Source organism: Heteronotia binoei, chromosome 17, assembly GCF_032191835.1.
Source record: "Heteronotia binoei isolate CCM8104 ecotype False Entrance Well chromosome 17, APGP_CSIRO_Hbin_v1, whole genome shotgun sequence".
Taxonomy (NCBI): Eukaryota; Metazoa; Chordata; class Lepidosauria; order Squamata; family Gekkonidae; genus Heteronotia; species Heteronotia binoei.
The window spans coordinates 44,553,483-44,570,077 of record NC_083239.1 but is presented as its reverse complement, the minus strand read 5'-3'; the positions used below and the strand labels follow the sequence as shown (position 1 = coordinate 44,570,077).

General features: G+C 50.2%; 1 protein-coding gene and 1 non-coding gene across 2 annotated transcripts in view; both read right to left on the bottom strand.

Annotated features, from left to right (window-relative positions):
• Positions 1-16,595, bottom strand: part of ATP1A3 (ATPase Na+/K+ transporting subunit alpha 3) — a 64,894-nt gene that overhangs the window by 15,661 nt on the left and 32,638 nt on the right. Inside the window, 12 exon segments of the mRNA XM_060257544.1 lie at positions 1,286-1,440; positions 5,059-5,161; positions 5,164-5,199; positions 5,201-5,241; positions 6,928-6,985; positions 6,987-7,016; positions 7,018-7,069; positions 9,058-9,194; positions 10,387-10,562; positions 11,807-11,907; positions 11,909-11,975; positions 11,978-11,996. Coding sequence (XP_060113527.1) covers positions 1,286-1,440; positions 5,059-5,161; positions 5,164-5,199; positions 5,201-5,241; positions 6,928-6,985; positions 6,987-7,016; positions 7,018-7,069; positions 9,058-9,194; positions 10,387-10,562; positions 11,807-11,907; positions 11,909-11,975; positions 11,978-11,996 — 975 coding nt within the window.
• TRNAT-CGU (transfer RNA threonine (anticodon CGU)) lies at positions 4,132-4,204 on the bottom strand. Its single transcript has one exon. It is a non-coding gene; the product is annotated as a tRNA-Thr (tRNA).

The window sequence follows — 16,595 nt, the reverse complement described above, 5'->3', positions numbered from 1 at the left end:
ATGCAAAAGAGTTCCTGCAACAACAAAAAAGCCCTGTAATATAAAACCTTACTCCCACCATACTTTTAAAAAGGCGTTCCTGCTACAAAAAAAAAGCCCTGAATTCAAGAAGCATTTTTAAGGTAGATGCTGAGCTGATATTATTTAATACACTTTCCGATGATGTCAGGGGTGTGTGGAATATGCAAATGAGTTGTGCTAATGAGCTCTGGTGCCTCTTTTTCAACTGAATGATCCCTAGTTTTACCACATCGGTTTGTGCAGAACTGGCTTCGAGGCCACAATAATCCAAGGCCTCACTGCCATGAGCTGCAACGCAGAAGCCAGGGGGCATACCATTTTGGAAACATTTGGGCAGAGGAGTTGGACACACAGAGGCCCGGAGGGGGAGGAGGAAATAGGCTTGCCAATCCCCAGGTCCCAGTGGGGGTTCCCCCACTTTCCCAGGCTCCTTCCCGCTCCCAGTCACCTGGCCGGCAGAGGGAAGCCCCGCCCCCAGAGGACCATGTGCCTTTCCACCTCTGGAGGCTTCAGACTCTACTGGACAGGCTTCCTCTTGGGATGGTGCGTCTGCGTCTTTAACACTGAAGGGGGGCGGGGGAGCAGGCAGAATAACATGGCTGTGAAAGCAGCCCAGACCCTCCGTTGGTTGCACAATCTTTGCAGAGGTCGTTTGCAGCCCAGACCCTTCGTTGGTCGCAGAAGCTTTTCAGAGGTCGGTTGCTCTGTGTTACTTTGAAGAAGTTGGAAGTTCAGCGACTCGTGAGTAGAGATGCCAATCCCCAGGTGGGAGCAGGCCCTCCCCTGCTTCAGAGTCGTCAGAAAGGGGGGAGGAGGGAAATGTCTGCTGGGCACTTCATTATTCCCTATGGAGATCGATTCCCATAGGGAATAATGGCGAATTGATCTGGGGGTATCTGGGGCTCTGGAGGGGCTGTTTTTTTAGGTAGAGGCACCAATTTTTCAGCATAGCGTCTAATGAATCTCCTCAAAATGCTCCAAGTTTCAAAAAGATTGGACCAGGGGGTCCAATTCTGTGAGCCCCAAAAGAAGGTGCCCCTATCCATTATATCTAATGGAGGGAAGGCATTTAAAAGGTGCTGCGGTCCCTTTAAATGTGATGGCCAGAACTCCCTCTGGAGTTCAGTTGTGCTTGTCACAACTTTGCTTATGGCCCCACCCCCAATGTTTCCTGGCTCCACCCCCAAAGTCTCCTGGATCCACCCCCAAAATCCCCAGATATTTCTTGATTTGGACTTGACAACCCTAGGAGGAGATGACTCACCATATCGGTTCCCAAATCGATGCAGAGGATAGTAATGGTCCCCAGGGGGAGGGGGATGTTCGCCATGATGAACAGCAAGAAAGGGGTGATCTCCGGGATGTTGCTGGTCAGGGTGTAAGCGATGGATTTCTTCAGGTTGTCAAAGATCAGTCGCCCTGGCGGGAGGGAGACACGTGGGTATAAAGGGGAGAGACGGGGGGCACGACTGGGGGGGCGGGGAAAGCAGGAGTCCCAAAAGTCAGAGCCAGGCAGATCTCTGCATCCCCTGGCTTGGTTTCGGGGCTTGGTTTTAGTAGCAGGAACTCCTTTGCATATTAGGCCACACTCCTCTGATGTAGCCAATCCTCCTGGAGCTTACAGGGCTCTTCGTACAGGGCCTATTGTAAGCTCTTGGAAGACTGGCTACATCAGGGGTATATGGCCTAATAGGCAAAGGAGTTTCTGCTCCCAAAAAAGCCCTGGTTTCGGGAGCCCGCCCCCGCCCCTCTCTACGCTGGGCTCTGCACCCCCATCTTACCTCTCCCACCTGCCCCCTCATGAACACAGGAAGCTGTCAGATACTGAATCAGACCATTGGGCCATTGGGGTTGGTATTGTCTACTCAGACTGGCAGCAGCTCTCCCAAGTCTTGGGTGGAGGTCTTTTGTATCACCTGTTTCTTTAATTGGAGATGCCAGGGATCGCACCCGGAACCTTCTGCATGCCAAGCAGATGTCCTACCTCTCACAGGCCCTCTTTGTACCCTATTTTTGAGGGGACATAGGGTAAATATCTGAATACCAGCTGCCCCCTCACATACAGAACACGCAGAGCAGTTTGCGTAGCCAGGACAAAAATTCAGTGGATTTTTCAATGGAACATACGCTGAATTGTCAAAGAACTTTATAAAAAGGGATTCTAGCGATGGTTAAAGCTGCTAAGAAGAGGTTGTTAAGTGGGTATATCTATACAGCAGTCTGAAAATGAATTTGTAGCAATTCCCTGGCTATCCAGGGAAAGCTAGGAATTTGAAGGGGTGGTGCAATCTCTAAGAGAGATTTTGTCTGTAGGATTGCCATCCTCCAGGTGGGGCCTGGAGATCTCCTTTTCCAGCTGGCAGAGATCAGCTCCCCTGGAGAAAATGGCTGTTCTGAAGGGTGAACTCTATGGCAGGGGTGGCCAACAGTAGCTCTCCAGATGTTTTTTGCCTACAACTCCCATCAGCCCCAGCCAGTATGGCCAATGGCTGGGGCTGATGGGAGTTGTAGGCAAAAAAACATCTGGAGAACAACCGTTGGCCACCCCTGCTCTATGGCATTGGACCCTGCTGAGGCCCCCCCGCTCCCCAAACCCCACCCTCTCCTGGATCCATCCCCACAGTCTCCAGGTATTTTCCAACACAGACCTGGCAACCCTATTTCTTAGCATAGTCAGCAAGCTACATCTCCCACGATCCTTTGGGAAAAGCCACAGCTGTATAATTGCTTCAATACAGGTGTATGCTTGTAGCGTGGATATGCCCAGGGCTTTTTTTGAGCAGGAACACAGCTCCAGCTGGCTTGGCGTCAGAGGGGTGTGGCCTAATATGCAAATGAGTGAGTTCCTGCTGGGCTTTTTTTTTTTTTTTACCAAAAAGCCCCTGGGCAAGCCCATAGAATCTTGTTTTGTGGAGATTTCCAAAAGAGGGAGGAATTATTGCTATAAAAAGAATATCCCCAATTATGGGAGAGGCTTAAAAGCTGGGGTGGAATTCTAGCAGGAGCTCCTTTGCATATTAGGCCACACACCCCTGATGTAGCCAGTCTCCAAAGAGGTTACAGGGCTCTTTTTTGTAAGCTCTCGGAGGATTGGCTACATCAGGGGTGTGTGGCCTAATATGCAAAGGAGCTCCTGCTAGAACTCCAGCCCTGCTTAAAAGTGATTGCCTCAAGGTCATTTTCAGCGTTATGGTTGTACAGTCTTCCCCTCAGAAGCAAGATTTTGACTCCTCTCTGTCTATTTCCTTGGATAGATGCACCTGGCTGTGGATGGCCCAGGCTAGCCCAGTCTCATCAGATCTCAGAAACTAAACAGAGTCAACCATGGTTAGTACTTGGATGGGAGACCACCAAGTCCAGGGTTGCTATGCAGAAGCAGCCAATGGCAAACCACCTCTGAACATCTCTGCCTTGACCTAGATGGCCTAGGTTAGCCAATCTTGTCAGATCTTGGAAGCTAAGTAGGGTCAGCCCTTGTTCGTACCCAGATAGAGACCACCATCACACACAAGCAAGCAATGACAAACCGCCACTGTTTGGCTCTTGCCTTAAGAACATCGGAAGAGCCCTGCTGGATCAGACCAGCGGTCCATCTAGTCCAGCATCCTGTCTCACACAGTGGCCAGCCAGTTCCTCTGGAGGATGAACAATAGAGCATAAAGGTTGAGGCCTTCATAAGAACGTAAGAAGAGCCCTGCTGGATCAGACCAGCGGTCCATCTAGTCCAGCATCCTGTCTCACACAGTGTTCAGCCCAGTTCCTCTGGAGGACCAACAACAGAGTATAGAGGCTGAGGCCTTCATAAGAACCTAAGAAGAGCCCTGCTAGGTCATACCAGTGGTCCATCTAGTCCAGCATCCTGACTCACACAGCGGCCAGCCCGTTCCTCTGGAGGACCAACAACAGAGCATAGAGGCTGAGGCCTTCAAAAGAACCTAAGAAGAGCCCTGCTGGGTCATACCAGTGGTCATGGACATATGGACATATGAAGCTGCCTTATACTGAATCAGACCTTGGTCCATTAAAGTCAGTATTGTCTACTCAGACTGGCAGTGGCTCTCCAGGGTCTCAAGCTGAGGTTTTTCACACCTATTTGCCTGGACCCTTTTTTGGAGATGCCAGGGATTGAACCTGGGACCTTCTGCTTACGAAGCAGATGCTCTACCACTGAGCCACCATCCCTGTCCCTGGTCCATCTAGTCCAGCATCCTGTCTCACACAGTGGCCAGCCAGTTCCTCTGGAGGACCAACAACAGAGCATAGAGGTTGAGGCCATAAGAACCTAAGAAGAGCCCTGCTGGATCATACCAGTGGTCCATCTAGTCCATCATCCTGACTCACACAGTGGTCAACCAGTTCTTCTGCAGGGCCAACCACAGGGCATGGAGGCTGAGGCCTTCAGAAGAGCTTCAGAAGAGTCCTGCTGGGTCAGATCAGTGGTCCATCTAGACCAGCATCCTGTCTCACACAGTGGTCAACCAGTTTCTCTGGAGGGCCAACAACAGGACAGAGAGGCCTTTCCCCCTCATAAGAATGCTGGTCTAGATGGACCTTTCTGATGGCCCCCCTCCTCCTCCCCACCTACCTACCTTGACCATTGAATAGGAAGTGCACCTGCATAACAATCCCTGGATTAGGAGAGCGGGCAGCCAGCCAACCCCCAAGGGCTTTGCCACACTCACAGTGCCCTCATTAACCCCCTGGAGAAGCCCGCATCACCCTTTCTCCACTTCTTATGTGATTTTGGGCAGCAGGTGACTTGCTGGCCTTTTGACTATGGGAGGGGGGCCGTCCAAGGAGAGCCCTAGGTGAGTTGGGCCTGCTTGGGCTGGCTGGATCTCTAGCTAGCCCAAGCAGGCCTCACTCACCCGAGGCTCTCCTTTCTTGCATTGGGTTGCTTTGGGATGGGGGTGGGCAGCATATGCTAATGATGATAGCTAATGTGCTCCACCACCCTATTTTTCTACAAAACGACCCCTGCTTAGCACCCCAGACTTTGACCCGTCCCTGCCCTGGAGCCACCCTTCTGTCTCTTACCCTCCTCCACTCCAGTGACGATGGACGCAAAGTTATCATCCAAGAGGATCATGTCAGCTGCCTGCTTGGAAACATCAGAGCCGGCAATACCCATGGCCACACCCCAATGTCTGCTTTCTTCAGGGCCGGGGAGTCATTCACTTCCATCCCCTGTGACGGCCACGATCGCACCCTGAGTGGGGAAAGAAGAAACATACACCAAAAATTTAGGGCTGCCAATCCCCAGCTGGGGGCAGGAGAAAAGTGTAGGAAAAGAAAATGGCCACTGGGCACTCCATTATGCCCTATGGAGGCTATGGTGGCTAAAACTTGCTTAATGTAAAGAGTCGCATAGAATAAAGGTCAGATGTTTGAAAGCCGAAAGACACAAACGTCAGATGTTTGAGAGCCGGAGGGAAGGGAGGAGGAAGGAAGGAAGGGGAAGGGAAGAGAAGGAAGGAAGGAAGGAGTAGGAAGGAAGGAAGGAAGGAGAGGAAGGAAGGAAGGAAGGAAGGAAGGAAGGAAGAAGGAAGGAAGGAAGGAAGGAAGGAAGGAAGTTTAAGTTTAAATGCATTCTCCAAGCCACCGGCTGGCTTGGCTTAGGGAAGTGATTTCAGAGAAAAAAAGCCTTCTCCAAGCTGGCCAATGGGCTGGTGGGAGCTTTGAGAGCCACACAATATGTGTGAAAAAGCCACATGTGGCTCCTGAGCCATAATTTGGCCACCCCTGCCAAAGGGTATAATGGAGAATCAATCCATGGGTATCTGTTGCTATGGGGGGCCCGTGTTTTTGAGGTAGAGGCACCAAATTTTCAACATAGCTGAAATCCCCAAGTTTCAAAAAGACTGGACCGGGGGGTCCAATTCTATGAAGGTGCCCCCATCCTCCATTATTTCCATCGAGCAGAAGGCATTTAAAAGGAAAGTGGTCCCTTTAAATGTGATGGCCAACGCACCCACAACTCACTTCGGAGTTCAATCGCACTTCTTCCTCCCCTCTCCCAGAACCTCCAGGTAAGTCCCCTGCTAATTTGTCAGCCTCTCCAGGCAACCCTAGCCACCGTTCAAGTTCTCTTCTCCCACACCTGACCTGGGTAGCCCAGGCAAAGCCTGATCTGGTCATATTTCAGAAGCTAAGAGAGCTCAACTTTGGCAAGTACTTGGATAGGAGGACCCCCTTGGAATACCAGCAATCAGGAGGACAGGGGCAGGCTTCATTCAGCCACCTCTCTGAATACCCTCCAGGCCCCCAGTAAGGGTCAGTCACCAGAGGTCGCCATGACTTCCAGGTTCTTCTCTGGCAAGCCATGGCATGGGAAACTTCCTTGGAATACTAGCAGTCGGGAGGGCAAAGGCAGGTTTCATTCAGCCACCTCTCTGAATATCCTCCAGGCCCTCAGAAGGGGTCAGTCACCAGAGGTTGCCATGACTTCCAGATACGCACACATGTGCATGATGCAGGTATAAATACAACCCCCCCCCCCAAAAAAAAATAACATGCTTTCTCCTCCCACAGAAATGAATCCAGGATAGATGACCCTGAGAGTCCTGCAGTTTGGGCATGTGTAATTTTAACAGGGGTTGCCCAATAGGGGGAGACGTGGGCTGGAGGCAAGGCTTTTTTTGCAGCAGGAACTCCTTTGCATATTAGGCCACACCTTCCCTGATGTCGCCAATCCTCCTGGAGCTTACAATAGGCCCTGTATTAAGAGCCCTGCAAGCTGTTGGAGGATTGGCTACATCAGGGGGGGGCGGGGTTGGCCTAATATGCAAGGAGTTCCTGCTACCCAAAAAAAAAAAGCCCTGGCTAGAGGTGTGGGTCTTGGAACCAGTTGCGGAGGGACGGAAGTGTGTGCGTGGCGGGGTTCCCTTCCTTACCCTGCCGCTGGCAGCCCCTCCACAATGATCAGTTTTTGCTGGGGGGAGGTGCGGGCGAAGACGATCTCTGTGGTGGTTCTGCAGGATCTCGTCTATCTGTTCCGCGGGTCATGTCCTTCAGATCCGTGCCGTGGATCACACCAGGCTTTGCATCCCTGGGTGGGAGAAAGATGGTGAGAAATGCCACTCCCGTGCCCAGGCATGAGGCCTGGCCCTGCCAAGAGGAATCCCGAGTGATTGCCTGGGATGGCTGTTTGGTAAGGGCAGCGCTTTGGCTGTTTCTTCCCCATTGCCAGCTTGGTACTCCAAGAACAACAGTGGGTGAAGGCAGGAGAAGAGACCCCTGTCCTGATCCGCAGAGGAAACATGGAGTTCAAGGTACGGCTGTCAACCTCCAGATTAGGGTTGCCAAGTCCAATTCAAGAAATATCTGGGGACTTTGGGGGTGGGGCCAGGAGACTTTGGGGGTGGAGCCAGGAGACATTAGGGGCAGAGCCAAGATCAAGGCTGTGACAAGCATAATTGAACTCCAAGGGAGTTCTGGCCATCACATTTAAAGGGACTGCACATCTTTTTAAATGCCTTCCTTCCATAGGAAATAATAAAGGATAGGGGCACCTTCTTTTGGGGCTCATAGAATTAGACCCCCTGGTCCAATCTTTTTGAAACTTGGAAGGTATTTTGGGGAGAGGCACTAGATGGTATACTGAAAATTTGGTGCCTCTACCTCAGTATTTTGGGGAGAGGCACTAGATGGTATACTGAAAATTTGGTGCCTCTACCTCAAAAAACAGCCCCCCCAGAGCCCCCGATACTCGTGGATCAATTCCCCATCATTCCCTATGGGAATCGTTCATGGAGGTGCATGATGGCTGTGGGGGTGGGGCTTCTCCCACCGGCCAGCTGGCTGGGGGAGGGGGGAAGCCTGTAAAACCGGGGGATCCCCCTCTGAGACCTGGGGATTGGGAAGCCTACTCCAGATGGTACCTGGAGATCTCCTGTTTTATGACTGATCCCCTGGCAACAGAGATCAGTTCCCCTGGAGAAAATGGCTGCTTTGAAGGGTAGAGTCTATGGCATCGAACCCTGCTGAGGCCCCTCCCCTCCCCAAGCCCCTTCCTCTCCAAGCTCCACCCCCAAATCTCCAGGTATTTCCCTACCAAGGGCTGGTAACCTATACTCCCTCTAAGCTGTGGAGTCTTGTGAACAAAAATTCTACTTCATGAGCTACTGGCAGTAAACTTGTGAGCTGCTGCATAAATTAGCTTGCTCCAGGGCCATTCTTTCTGAGCAAAGACAAAAATGTGTGAGCTGGAGGCTAAAAAACTGTGAGCTAGCTCACACTAACGCAGCTTAGAGGGAACCCTAACAGGAAGGAAATATTCAGCATTGCTGAAACATGGAGGCTATAAATCACCATCCCATGTCAGAATTCCAGAGGTGCCTGTGTACTCAGGGACACTTGCTCTATGGCATGCCATCTCCTCCCCCAAAGCCTGCCAACTGAACCCCCCCCCCCCAAATCTTCCAGAATTCCCCAACCCAGAATTCTTTGCTTCCCCTCTCTACAACCCCACCTTTGGCTCCTCCCTCCCCCCTTTCTCCCACCTGCTTTAAGAACATAAGAGAAGCCATGTTGGATCAGGACAGTGGCCCATCCAGTCCAACACTCTGTGTCACACAGTGGCCAAAAAAAACAAGTGCCGTCAGGAGGTCCACCAGTAGGACCAGGACACTAGAAGCCCACCCCCACTGTGCCCCCCCCAAAGCACCAAGAATACAGAGCATCACTGCCCTGGACAGAGAGCTCCAAAAATACACTGTGGCTAATGGCCACTGATGGACCTCTGCTCCATATGCTTATCCAATCCCCCCTTGAAGCTGTCTATGCTTGTAGCTGCCACCACCTCCTATGATAAAGGGAGAGAAGTATTTCTTTCTCTACCTTCTCTATCCCATGCATAATTTTATAGACCTCTATCATGTCAGTCGGCGTTTCTCCAAGCAAAAGAGCCCCAAGCGTTTTAACCTTTCTTCATAGGGAAAGTGTTCCAACCCTTTAATCATTCTAGCTGCCCTTTCCTGTACTTTTTCCAATGCTATAATATCTTTTTTGAGGTCCAGTGACCAGAATTGTGCACACCTGGGGTTGACCTGACTGACAGGGATGTTCAGGCGGGCGGCAATGTCTTCCACCGTCTCGTTGCCCTCTGAGATGATGCCCACACCTTTGGCAATGGCCTTGGCTGTGATTGGGTGGTCGCCGGTTACCATGATCACCTGGTGGAGGAGAAGGGCAGGGGACCAAAGGAGAACCAGTGAGGAGAAAGGAAGCCAGGATGACCCATCCACCAAACCAGCCTGGGCTCCCTTTCAAGAGCTAAAAAGTTCAGGAGGAAGTCCAAGGGGCCCAAAAGACAAACATTTCCTTAGGAAAAAGCAAGGATCAAGTTGCACCTTTTAAGACCAACAAAGTTTTATTCAGAATGTAAGCTTTCGTGTGCTAGAAGCACGCTTCATCAGACAATAGGATGGAATGGCAAGCAGTCCTAAATATGAAAGTGAGCAGAGAGTTAGCGTGCGAAGTCATGGAAATGTTTTTTAGCAGATTAAAAGAGAAGCATTTTCTTTGTTGGTCATAAAGGTGCAACTTGACTCTGGCTTTGTTCTACTGCTTCAGACCAACACGGTTGCCCACCTGGATCTATTTCCTTAGGAAGACATAACACTCCTTTTTGCTTATCGACACACCCCTAACTGCAGCTTTCTTTCTACAGCTATAAACCAGTGCACGCCTCCTACGACTTAAAATTCTGCAAGAGTCAAGTTGTTTAGAGTGGTGTCATTTTCCAGCTGCCCCCTGGACAATCCTGCAGTTTGAAGCAGGAATTCCAAACTGACACAAGCTGATATTTATTCAAGAATTCCCTAGGGCATCGGGGGCCAATTTTTTCCCCCAGGGAAGTACCTTTGACTCAGACCAGCTGTCCGGATGTGTGAATTCTAATGAGAGAGAAAACAGTTGGTGTGTGTCTATCACAATGACTATCCTGAAAAAAGCCCCCAAAGTGTCACAGCTTCTTAGCTGGCATTGGCTGAGCTACTCTGATGTCACAGAGGGCTTGGCCAAACAGCTGCCACGGAGCAAAGGAATTCTTGCATTCAGTTCTGAAAGACCATGGGCAACTCTGGGATTCACTGAAGAGCACTAGAATAAACAAATGCTACAGATTTCTGAATTTGGACATGTTTACCACATGAAGGATTCTCCTTTCACAGAAACAGCTGCAAGCTTGGCACCAAGAAAGCGATCTCTAAGCACCCCACCAGCACCACCATGCCCTGTGGTAGATACATCTCAGCCCTGGGCAAAGTGCATCTCTATAAAAAAGCCGACTGGCTTCATTCAGGGTAGGGGCCACCAGATTTCAGCACCGGCTCTTTTGCTTCCAGACATGCTCAGCCTCCCTACCTTGATGCCAGCGCTTCGGCATTTCCCGACAGCATCAGGTACAGCTGCTCGGGGTGGGTCGATCATGGACATGAGCCCCACAAAGCAGAGGTTTTCGGTGGTGAAGTTGACATCGTCACAGTCAAAGGCGAATCCCTTGGGGTACTGCTCCTCTGGTAAGTAGTAAAGGCAGAAACCTGGGTGGGGAGAAGATGGAAGTCTTGGGGGGCCCTTCAAAACTGGAAGGGCCGGGAGCTAATCCGGGGATTCCGCTTGCCTCTTTAAGAACTTGGAACCATCCCCACCCTCCACCCCCACATTGGGTGCAAAAAGACAGGCAAATTCTCTTTGAAAACCTAGCACCTGAGTTGCTGCAAAAGCCAGTTTGTTGTAGTGGTTAAGTGCGCCGACTCTTATCTGGGAGAACCGGGTTTGATTCCCCACTCCTCCACTTGCAGCTGCTGGAATGGCCTTGGGTCAGCCATAGCTCTGGCAGAGGTTGTCCTTGAAAGGGCAGACTCTTATCTGGAGAACCAGGTTTGATTCCACACTCCTCCACTTGCAGCTGCTGGAATGGCCTTGGGTCAGCCATAGCTCTCGCAGAGCTGTCCATGAAAGGGCAGCTTCTGGGAGACTCTCTCAGCCCCATCTACCTCAGATGGGTGTCTTTTGTGGAGGCAGGAAAAGGAGATTGTGAGCCGCTCCAAGACTCTGAGATTCAGAGTGGAGGGCGGGTATAAATCCCTCTTGGCAAATACTTGGATGGGAGACTTCCTTGGAATACCAGCAGTCAGGGGACAGGGGCATGCTTTATTCAGCCATCTCTCTGAATATCCTCCAGACCCCCAGCAGAAATTGCCATGACTTTGAGGTGCACACACACACACACAAATACAAAAAAAAAAATGCTTTCCCCAGTCCCCCTCCCTGCCTTTCACTGCATTCCAGCGTTTGTTCCAGCGTTTAACAAACACACAGCTTGCACAACCTTGCCTGATGAATTGCATTAGTGCCTACATTGCCATCTGTTTTATCTTCGATTGCTAGTACATTAAATTGTTTTAATAATGAATTATTGTACTGTTTTTATCTTCTCGTTACCTGCCCTGAGCCTCGCAGTGCAGGGGTGGGTGAGCTACAAATCTAATGAAATACATAAATGAATAAATAACACCATCATGCACCCCTGCCTATGGGTACCACCAGGGGTGGGATTCTAGCAGGAGCTCCTTTGCCTATTTGGCCACACACCCCTGATGTAGCCAATCCTCCAAGAGCTTACAAGGCTCTTTTTGTAAGCTCTTGGAGGATTGGCTACATCAGGGGTGTGTGGCCTAATATGCAAATGAGCTCCTGCTAGAATCCCACCCCTGGGTACCACACTCTCTTCAGGCCCTCTCCAGCATCCCCCTCTGCCCCCTCTCTCCAGGTATCACCCTACCCAGCACCCGCTCGCCGAGTCCTCCTAGCTCCAGGTAGGCGTTTTGGAACGCTTCTTTCATCTCCTCATCCAGCGGCTGCTCTTTGCCCTGGAGGATGATGTGCTGCATCGTCCAAGATGCGCTCAGGGGCCCCCTTCATTACCAACAGGTAGCGGTTATCATTGGGGCCTCCGTCTCATGAAAGGAGAGCTGCGGGAAGGAAAGAAGACTCTCTGAATTCAATCAGGACTTCCACATCCACAGACAGTGCATGGCACTCCAGCAGGTACCCCCTCGCCACGCTCCATCGCACCCCCCCTCCATTGCACTGCCCCCACCGTGCTCTGTTGCGCTTCCCCCTGCCACCCACCCCCTCCTTCCCTTCCCATCACCTCCTCCCCTCCAAAGGGAGGGGAGAACCAAGCCTTCTCCAGAGTGTCCTTCAGAAGCGTGCGCGTCACGGCTGGCAGGGAGCAAGTGCGGCACACTGTGGGGGTGGGGGAGGCAAAGGGGTGGGTGATGTCAACCCCGATCATGTCACCCCTCAGTCGACACTTCTCCAAGCTAAACAGCCCCAAGTGTTTTAACCATTCTTCATAGGGAAGGCGTACCAAGCCTTTAATCATTCTAGTTGCCCTTTTTCCAAAGCTATAATATCAGGGAAAGGGCTATGCTAAAGCACTCTCCCGTAAGTACTACATTTTCTGCATGCAGTGTGACAAGACAGGTAGTCTTTGTCCTTGCTCTCTAATAATGATCCAAAGAGGAGAGGTGTGTGACTCCAAGGGAAGTGATTTCTGTCATCTGGAGGTTAAGTAAGCAACCAAAGTGGAACACAGATAAGGGTGGCAGAGATACAAAGCAACGCTACCATGTATAAATTAGTCTCAATGGTGCTTCTGAAAGCTAACACAAATAAAGTTACTCTAACACAAAAATATAACTGGCCTTATCAAAATACATGTATAGCAAACGGAACATCAGCAGGAGAAGAGCCAAACACCTAATGATGTATATATATATTTTTACAAGGTCCACAGAGGCAATTTCCTTTTTCTTAAGACAATTTCACAGAAGGTTCAGGTTTAGTCTCCTGTGAAGCAAACAGAATGAAGGACCAACCCCTTGGCGTTCTAACTTAAGAACGCCAAGGGGAACAGGTGAACAGTCAGCTAGCGGTCAATGTAGATTCTTAGACAAGCAGAAAATTTCTGTTTTTACTGCATAAGAGCTAAACGAGGTATCTGGAAATTCAGAACCTGTTTTAGCTTTCCAGGCTTTCTCTAAGCTCCAGTCATGACAAGGCACTTCTCACTAAGCCTTTTCTTCTGAGTGACGTCATCACGCCAGCGATGTCAGGAGAGGATCCCCCTTCCGCCCCAATGTGGGCCGATAGGTTGGGAACCTCCAGAGTGAGAGATCCCCCACCCAACCCAGGACCTTGGCAGCCCTAAGTCAGGGCAAAAAAAAAAAATCTGTTTACAGTGTGTGTTTCTGGAAGACTTCATACGTTATTTGTACTACATCTCAGCAAACAGCGAAGATGACTTCCGTCAGTTTTACATTTCACTGCAAACTGGAATTCAGCATCAGAGGAAAGATTTTAATTTTTTTTAAAAGAAAGGAATCTGTATTTGTCAGACACAAGTTTCAGGGCTGGAACTATGCCAATTCTCTACAGATAGCCGGATTCTGTTACTGACTCAGAATCACATCGGTTAGGCTGTGCATGATTTGGACTGCGTGAGGTAATCAAGGGCTCAGCCTGAGGGAAAACGTGCTTCCAGAAATATCCCCTCAAGAGTCAGATGGGTGGTAGTAATTTATAAAAAAAGACACCCTGAGTCTCCGACATGCTTCATTGCTGTACCCATGAAAACATGAGCTACATTTTTACCTGTCATTAAAATGGGGTCTGGCCACCAGAGGACAGAGTTGCCCATGGAGCCAGCCCAGCAGACAGCTAACCAGTTGTGTCCAGTCTAAATTATAAAAATACACCAACTAGTTGCCTTCCTTTCCTTTCCTTCCCTCCCTCCCTCCCTTCAGCGAGATCTTTTACAATTACGAAAGCATGTGGAAAGATGTCTCTCAGAAAGTGGTGTGGAATGCCATCTATGTCTGAGGTACACTGAACTCTCTGTCTGAGGCAGTGATGCTCTGTATTTTTGGTGTTTGGGGGGGCACAGTGGAAGGGCTTCTAGTGTCCTGCCCCCACTGATGGACCTCCTGATGGCACCTGGTGTCATGGCTACTGTGTGACAGAGAGTATTGGACCGGATGGGCCATTGGCCTGATCCAACATGGCTTCTCTTCGGTTCTTATGAACTCCTCCCGTTTTTCTTTTCTATCGCTTGAGGAAATCATTGATCGAAGAGCTTCGGTTTTAATCAGACATTTTAAAAATTTGGGTATCGTGAGAGTATAGTCTCCATGGGACTAGGAAATCCCAACTGAAACGAAACACTGCCGACATCACAGCAACATTGACTGAGGGGAAGAGACGATGTGCAGCACCCTGCGGAGCAGAAACACTTTTAGCTTGCAGACACAGCCTCCTCTTGCCCCCTTTCTGGCATTGTCCATCAAGGCCGATCATTCCAGACTGCTGCCCGTCAGGAATCCTGTCTAATCCTCCCCAGCTGTCGTCGACAGGGACGGGATTAAGGTTGACAGGCCTGAGAATCCGGGAACAGGGAACTGTATTGGGATCACGCTGTCCTCGCCATGGGAACGGCAGAGCCATACCAGGCTGGGATCCCCCTACTACAAAGGTTTTCAGGAGGGCTGGCCCTGGGTCTTCCCCATCTTGGGACGGTAGGGTTGCCAATCCTCAGGTGCGGGCAGGGAATCCCCCGGTTTGGAGGGACCCCCCTGCTTTAGGGTCATCAGAAAGTGGGGGGAGGGGAGGGAAATGTCTGCTGGGAACTCTATTATTCCCTATGGAAATGTATTCCCATAGAAAATAATGGAAAATTGATCTGCGGGTATCTGGGGCTCTGGAGGGGCTGTTGTTTGAGGTAGGGGCACCAAATTTTCAGTATGGCATCTAGTGCCTCTCCCCAAAATACCCCCCAAGTTTCAAAATGATTGGACCATGGAGTCCAATTCTATGAGCCCCAAAAGAAGGTGCCCCTATCCTTCATTATTTCCTATGGAAGGAAGGCATTGAAAAGCTGTGCTGTCCCTTTAAATGTGATGGCCAGAACTTCCTTTGGAGTTCAATAATGCTTGTCACAGCCTTAATCTTGGCTCCACCCCTAATGTCTGCTGGCTCCATCCCCAAAGTCCCCAGATATTTCTTAAATTGGACTTGGAAACCCTAAGATCCCGTGGTTTGGAGGCCCTCCCCCCACTTCAGGGTCATCAGAAAGCGGGGGGAGGGAAATGTCTGCTGGGCACTCCATTATTCCCTATAGAGACCAATTACCATAGGGTATAATGGGAAATTGATCCATGGGTATCGGGGGCTCGGGGGCAGGGCTGTTTTTTGAGATAGAGGCACAAAATTTGTAGCATAGCATCCAGTGCCTCTTTTCAAAACATCCTCCAAGTTTCAAAGAGATTGGACCAGGGGGTCCAATTCTATGAGCCCCCAAAGAAGGTCCCCTATCCTTCATTATTTCCAATGGAGGGAAGGCATTTAAAATGTGTGCGGTCTCTTTAAATGTGATGGCCAGAACTCCCTTTGGAGTTCAATGATGCTTGTCACGCCCTTGCTCCTGGTTCCACCCCCAGTGTCTCCTGGCTCCACTCCCAAAGTCCCCAGATATTTCTTGAATTGGACTCAGCAACCCTTTGGGGCAGGGGGGCAGAGTTCCTAATAGAAACATAAGAGAAGCCTTGTTGAATCAGGCCAATGGCCCATCCAGTCCAACACTCTGTGTCACACAATGGACAAAAAAACCCCTCAAGTGCCATCAGGAGGTTCAAACGTGGTGCTAGAAGCCCTTCTACTTTGCCCCTCCAAGCACCAAGAATACAGAGCATCACTGCCCCAGATAGTTCCAACAATAAGCTGTGGCTAATAGCCACTCATGGACCTCTGCTCCATATATTTATCCAATCCCCTCTTGAAGCTGGCTATGCTTGTAGCCACCACCACCTCCTGTGGCAGTGAATTCCACATGTTAATCACCCTTTGGGTACTTCCTTTAATCCGTTCTAACCTGACTGCTCAGCAATTTCATTGAGTGCCCACGTGTTCTCGTATTGTGAGGAAGGAAGAAAAGTCCTTCTTTCTCTACTTTCTCCATCCCATGCAAAATCTTGTAAACCTTTATCATGTCACCCTGCAGTCCTGTACTACTGCTGAAAGGAAGGGCCAGACAGGAAGTCAGGTCACTTTTTAAAACAAGAGGTAATTTCAAAATGGCAGGGTGCAACGTAAGGAAGATCTGTTCTGTTACATTCTATTGGCAGTAGGAGTTCTAACGCCTACTCTGATCTAGCATGGCTTCTCTTATGTTCTTATTGGTTAGGGGTAGCCTTAGGAAATGCTCTGCTCTGAAGGGTGCTGGCCTATGGAAGATCTTCCCTACGCAATGCATAACTTAGGCATGTACATCCACCACTGGTAGGTGTGAGAACAACCAGGGTTGACAACTCTTGCTTGGGAAATACCTAGAGATTTGGGGAGGTGGAGCCTGGGGAAGGCCGAGGCGGGGCATAGTGTCATAGAATCCATCCTCCAGAACGGCCATTTTCTCCTGGAATTACAGCTGATGTCTGATCTAGGGTTGCCAGGTCTGTGTTGGAAAACACCTGGAGAGTTTGGGGGTGGATCTGGGAGAGGGAGGGGTTTGGGGA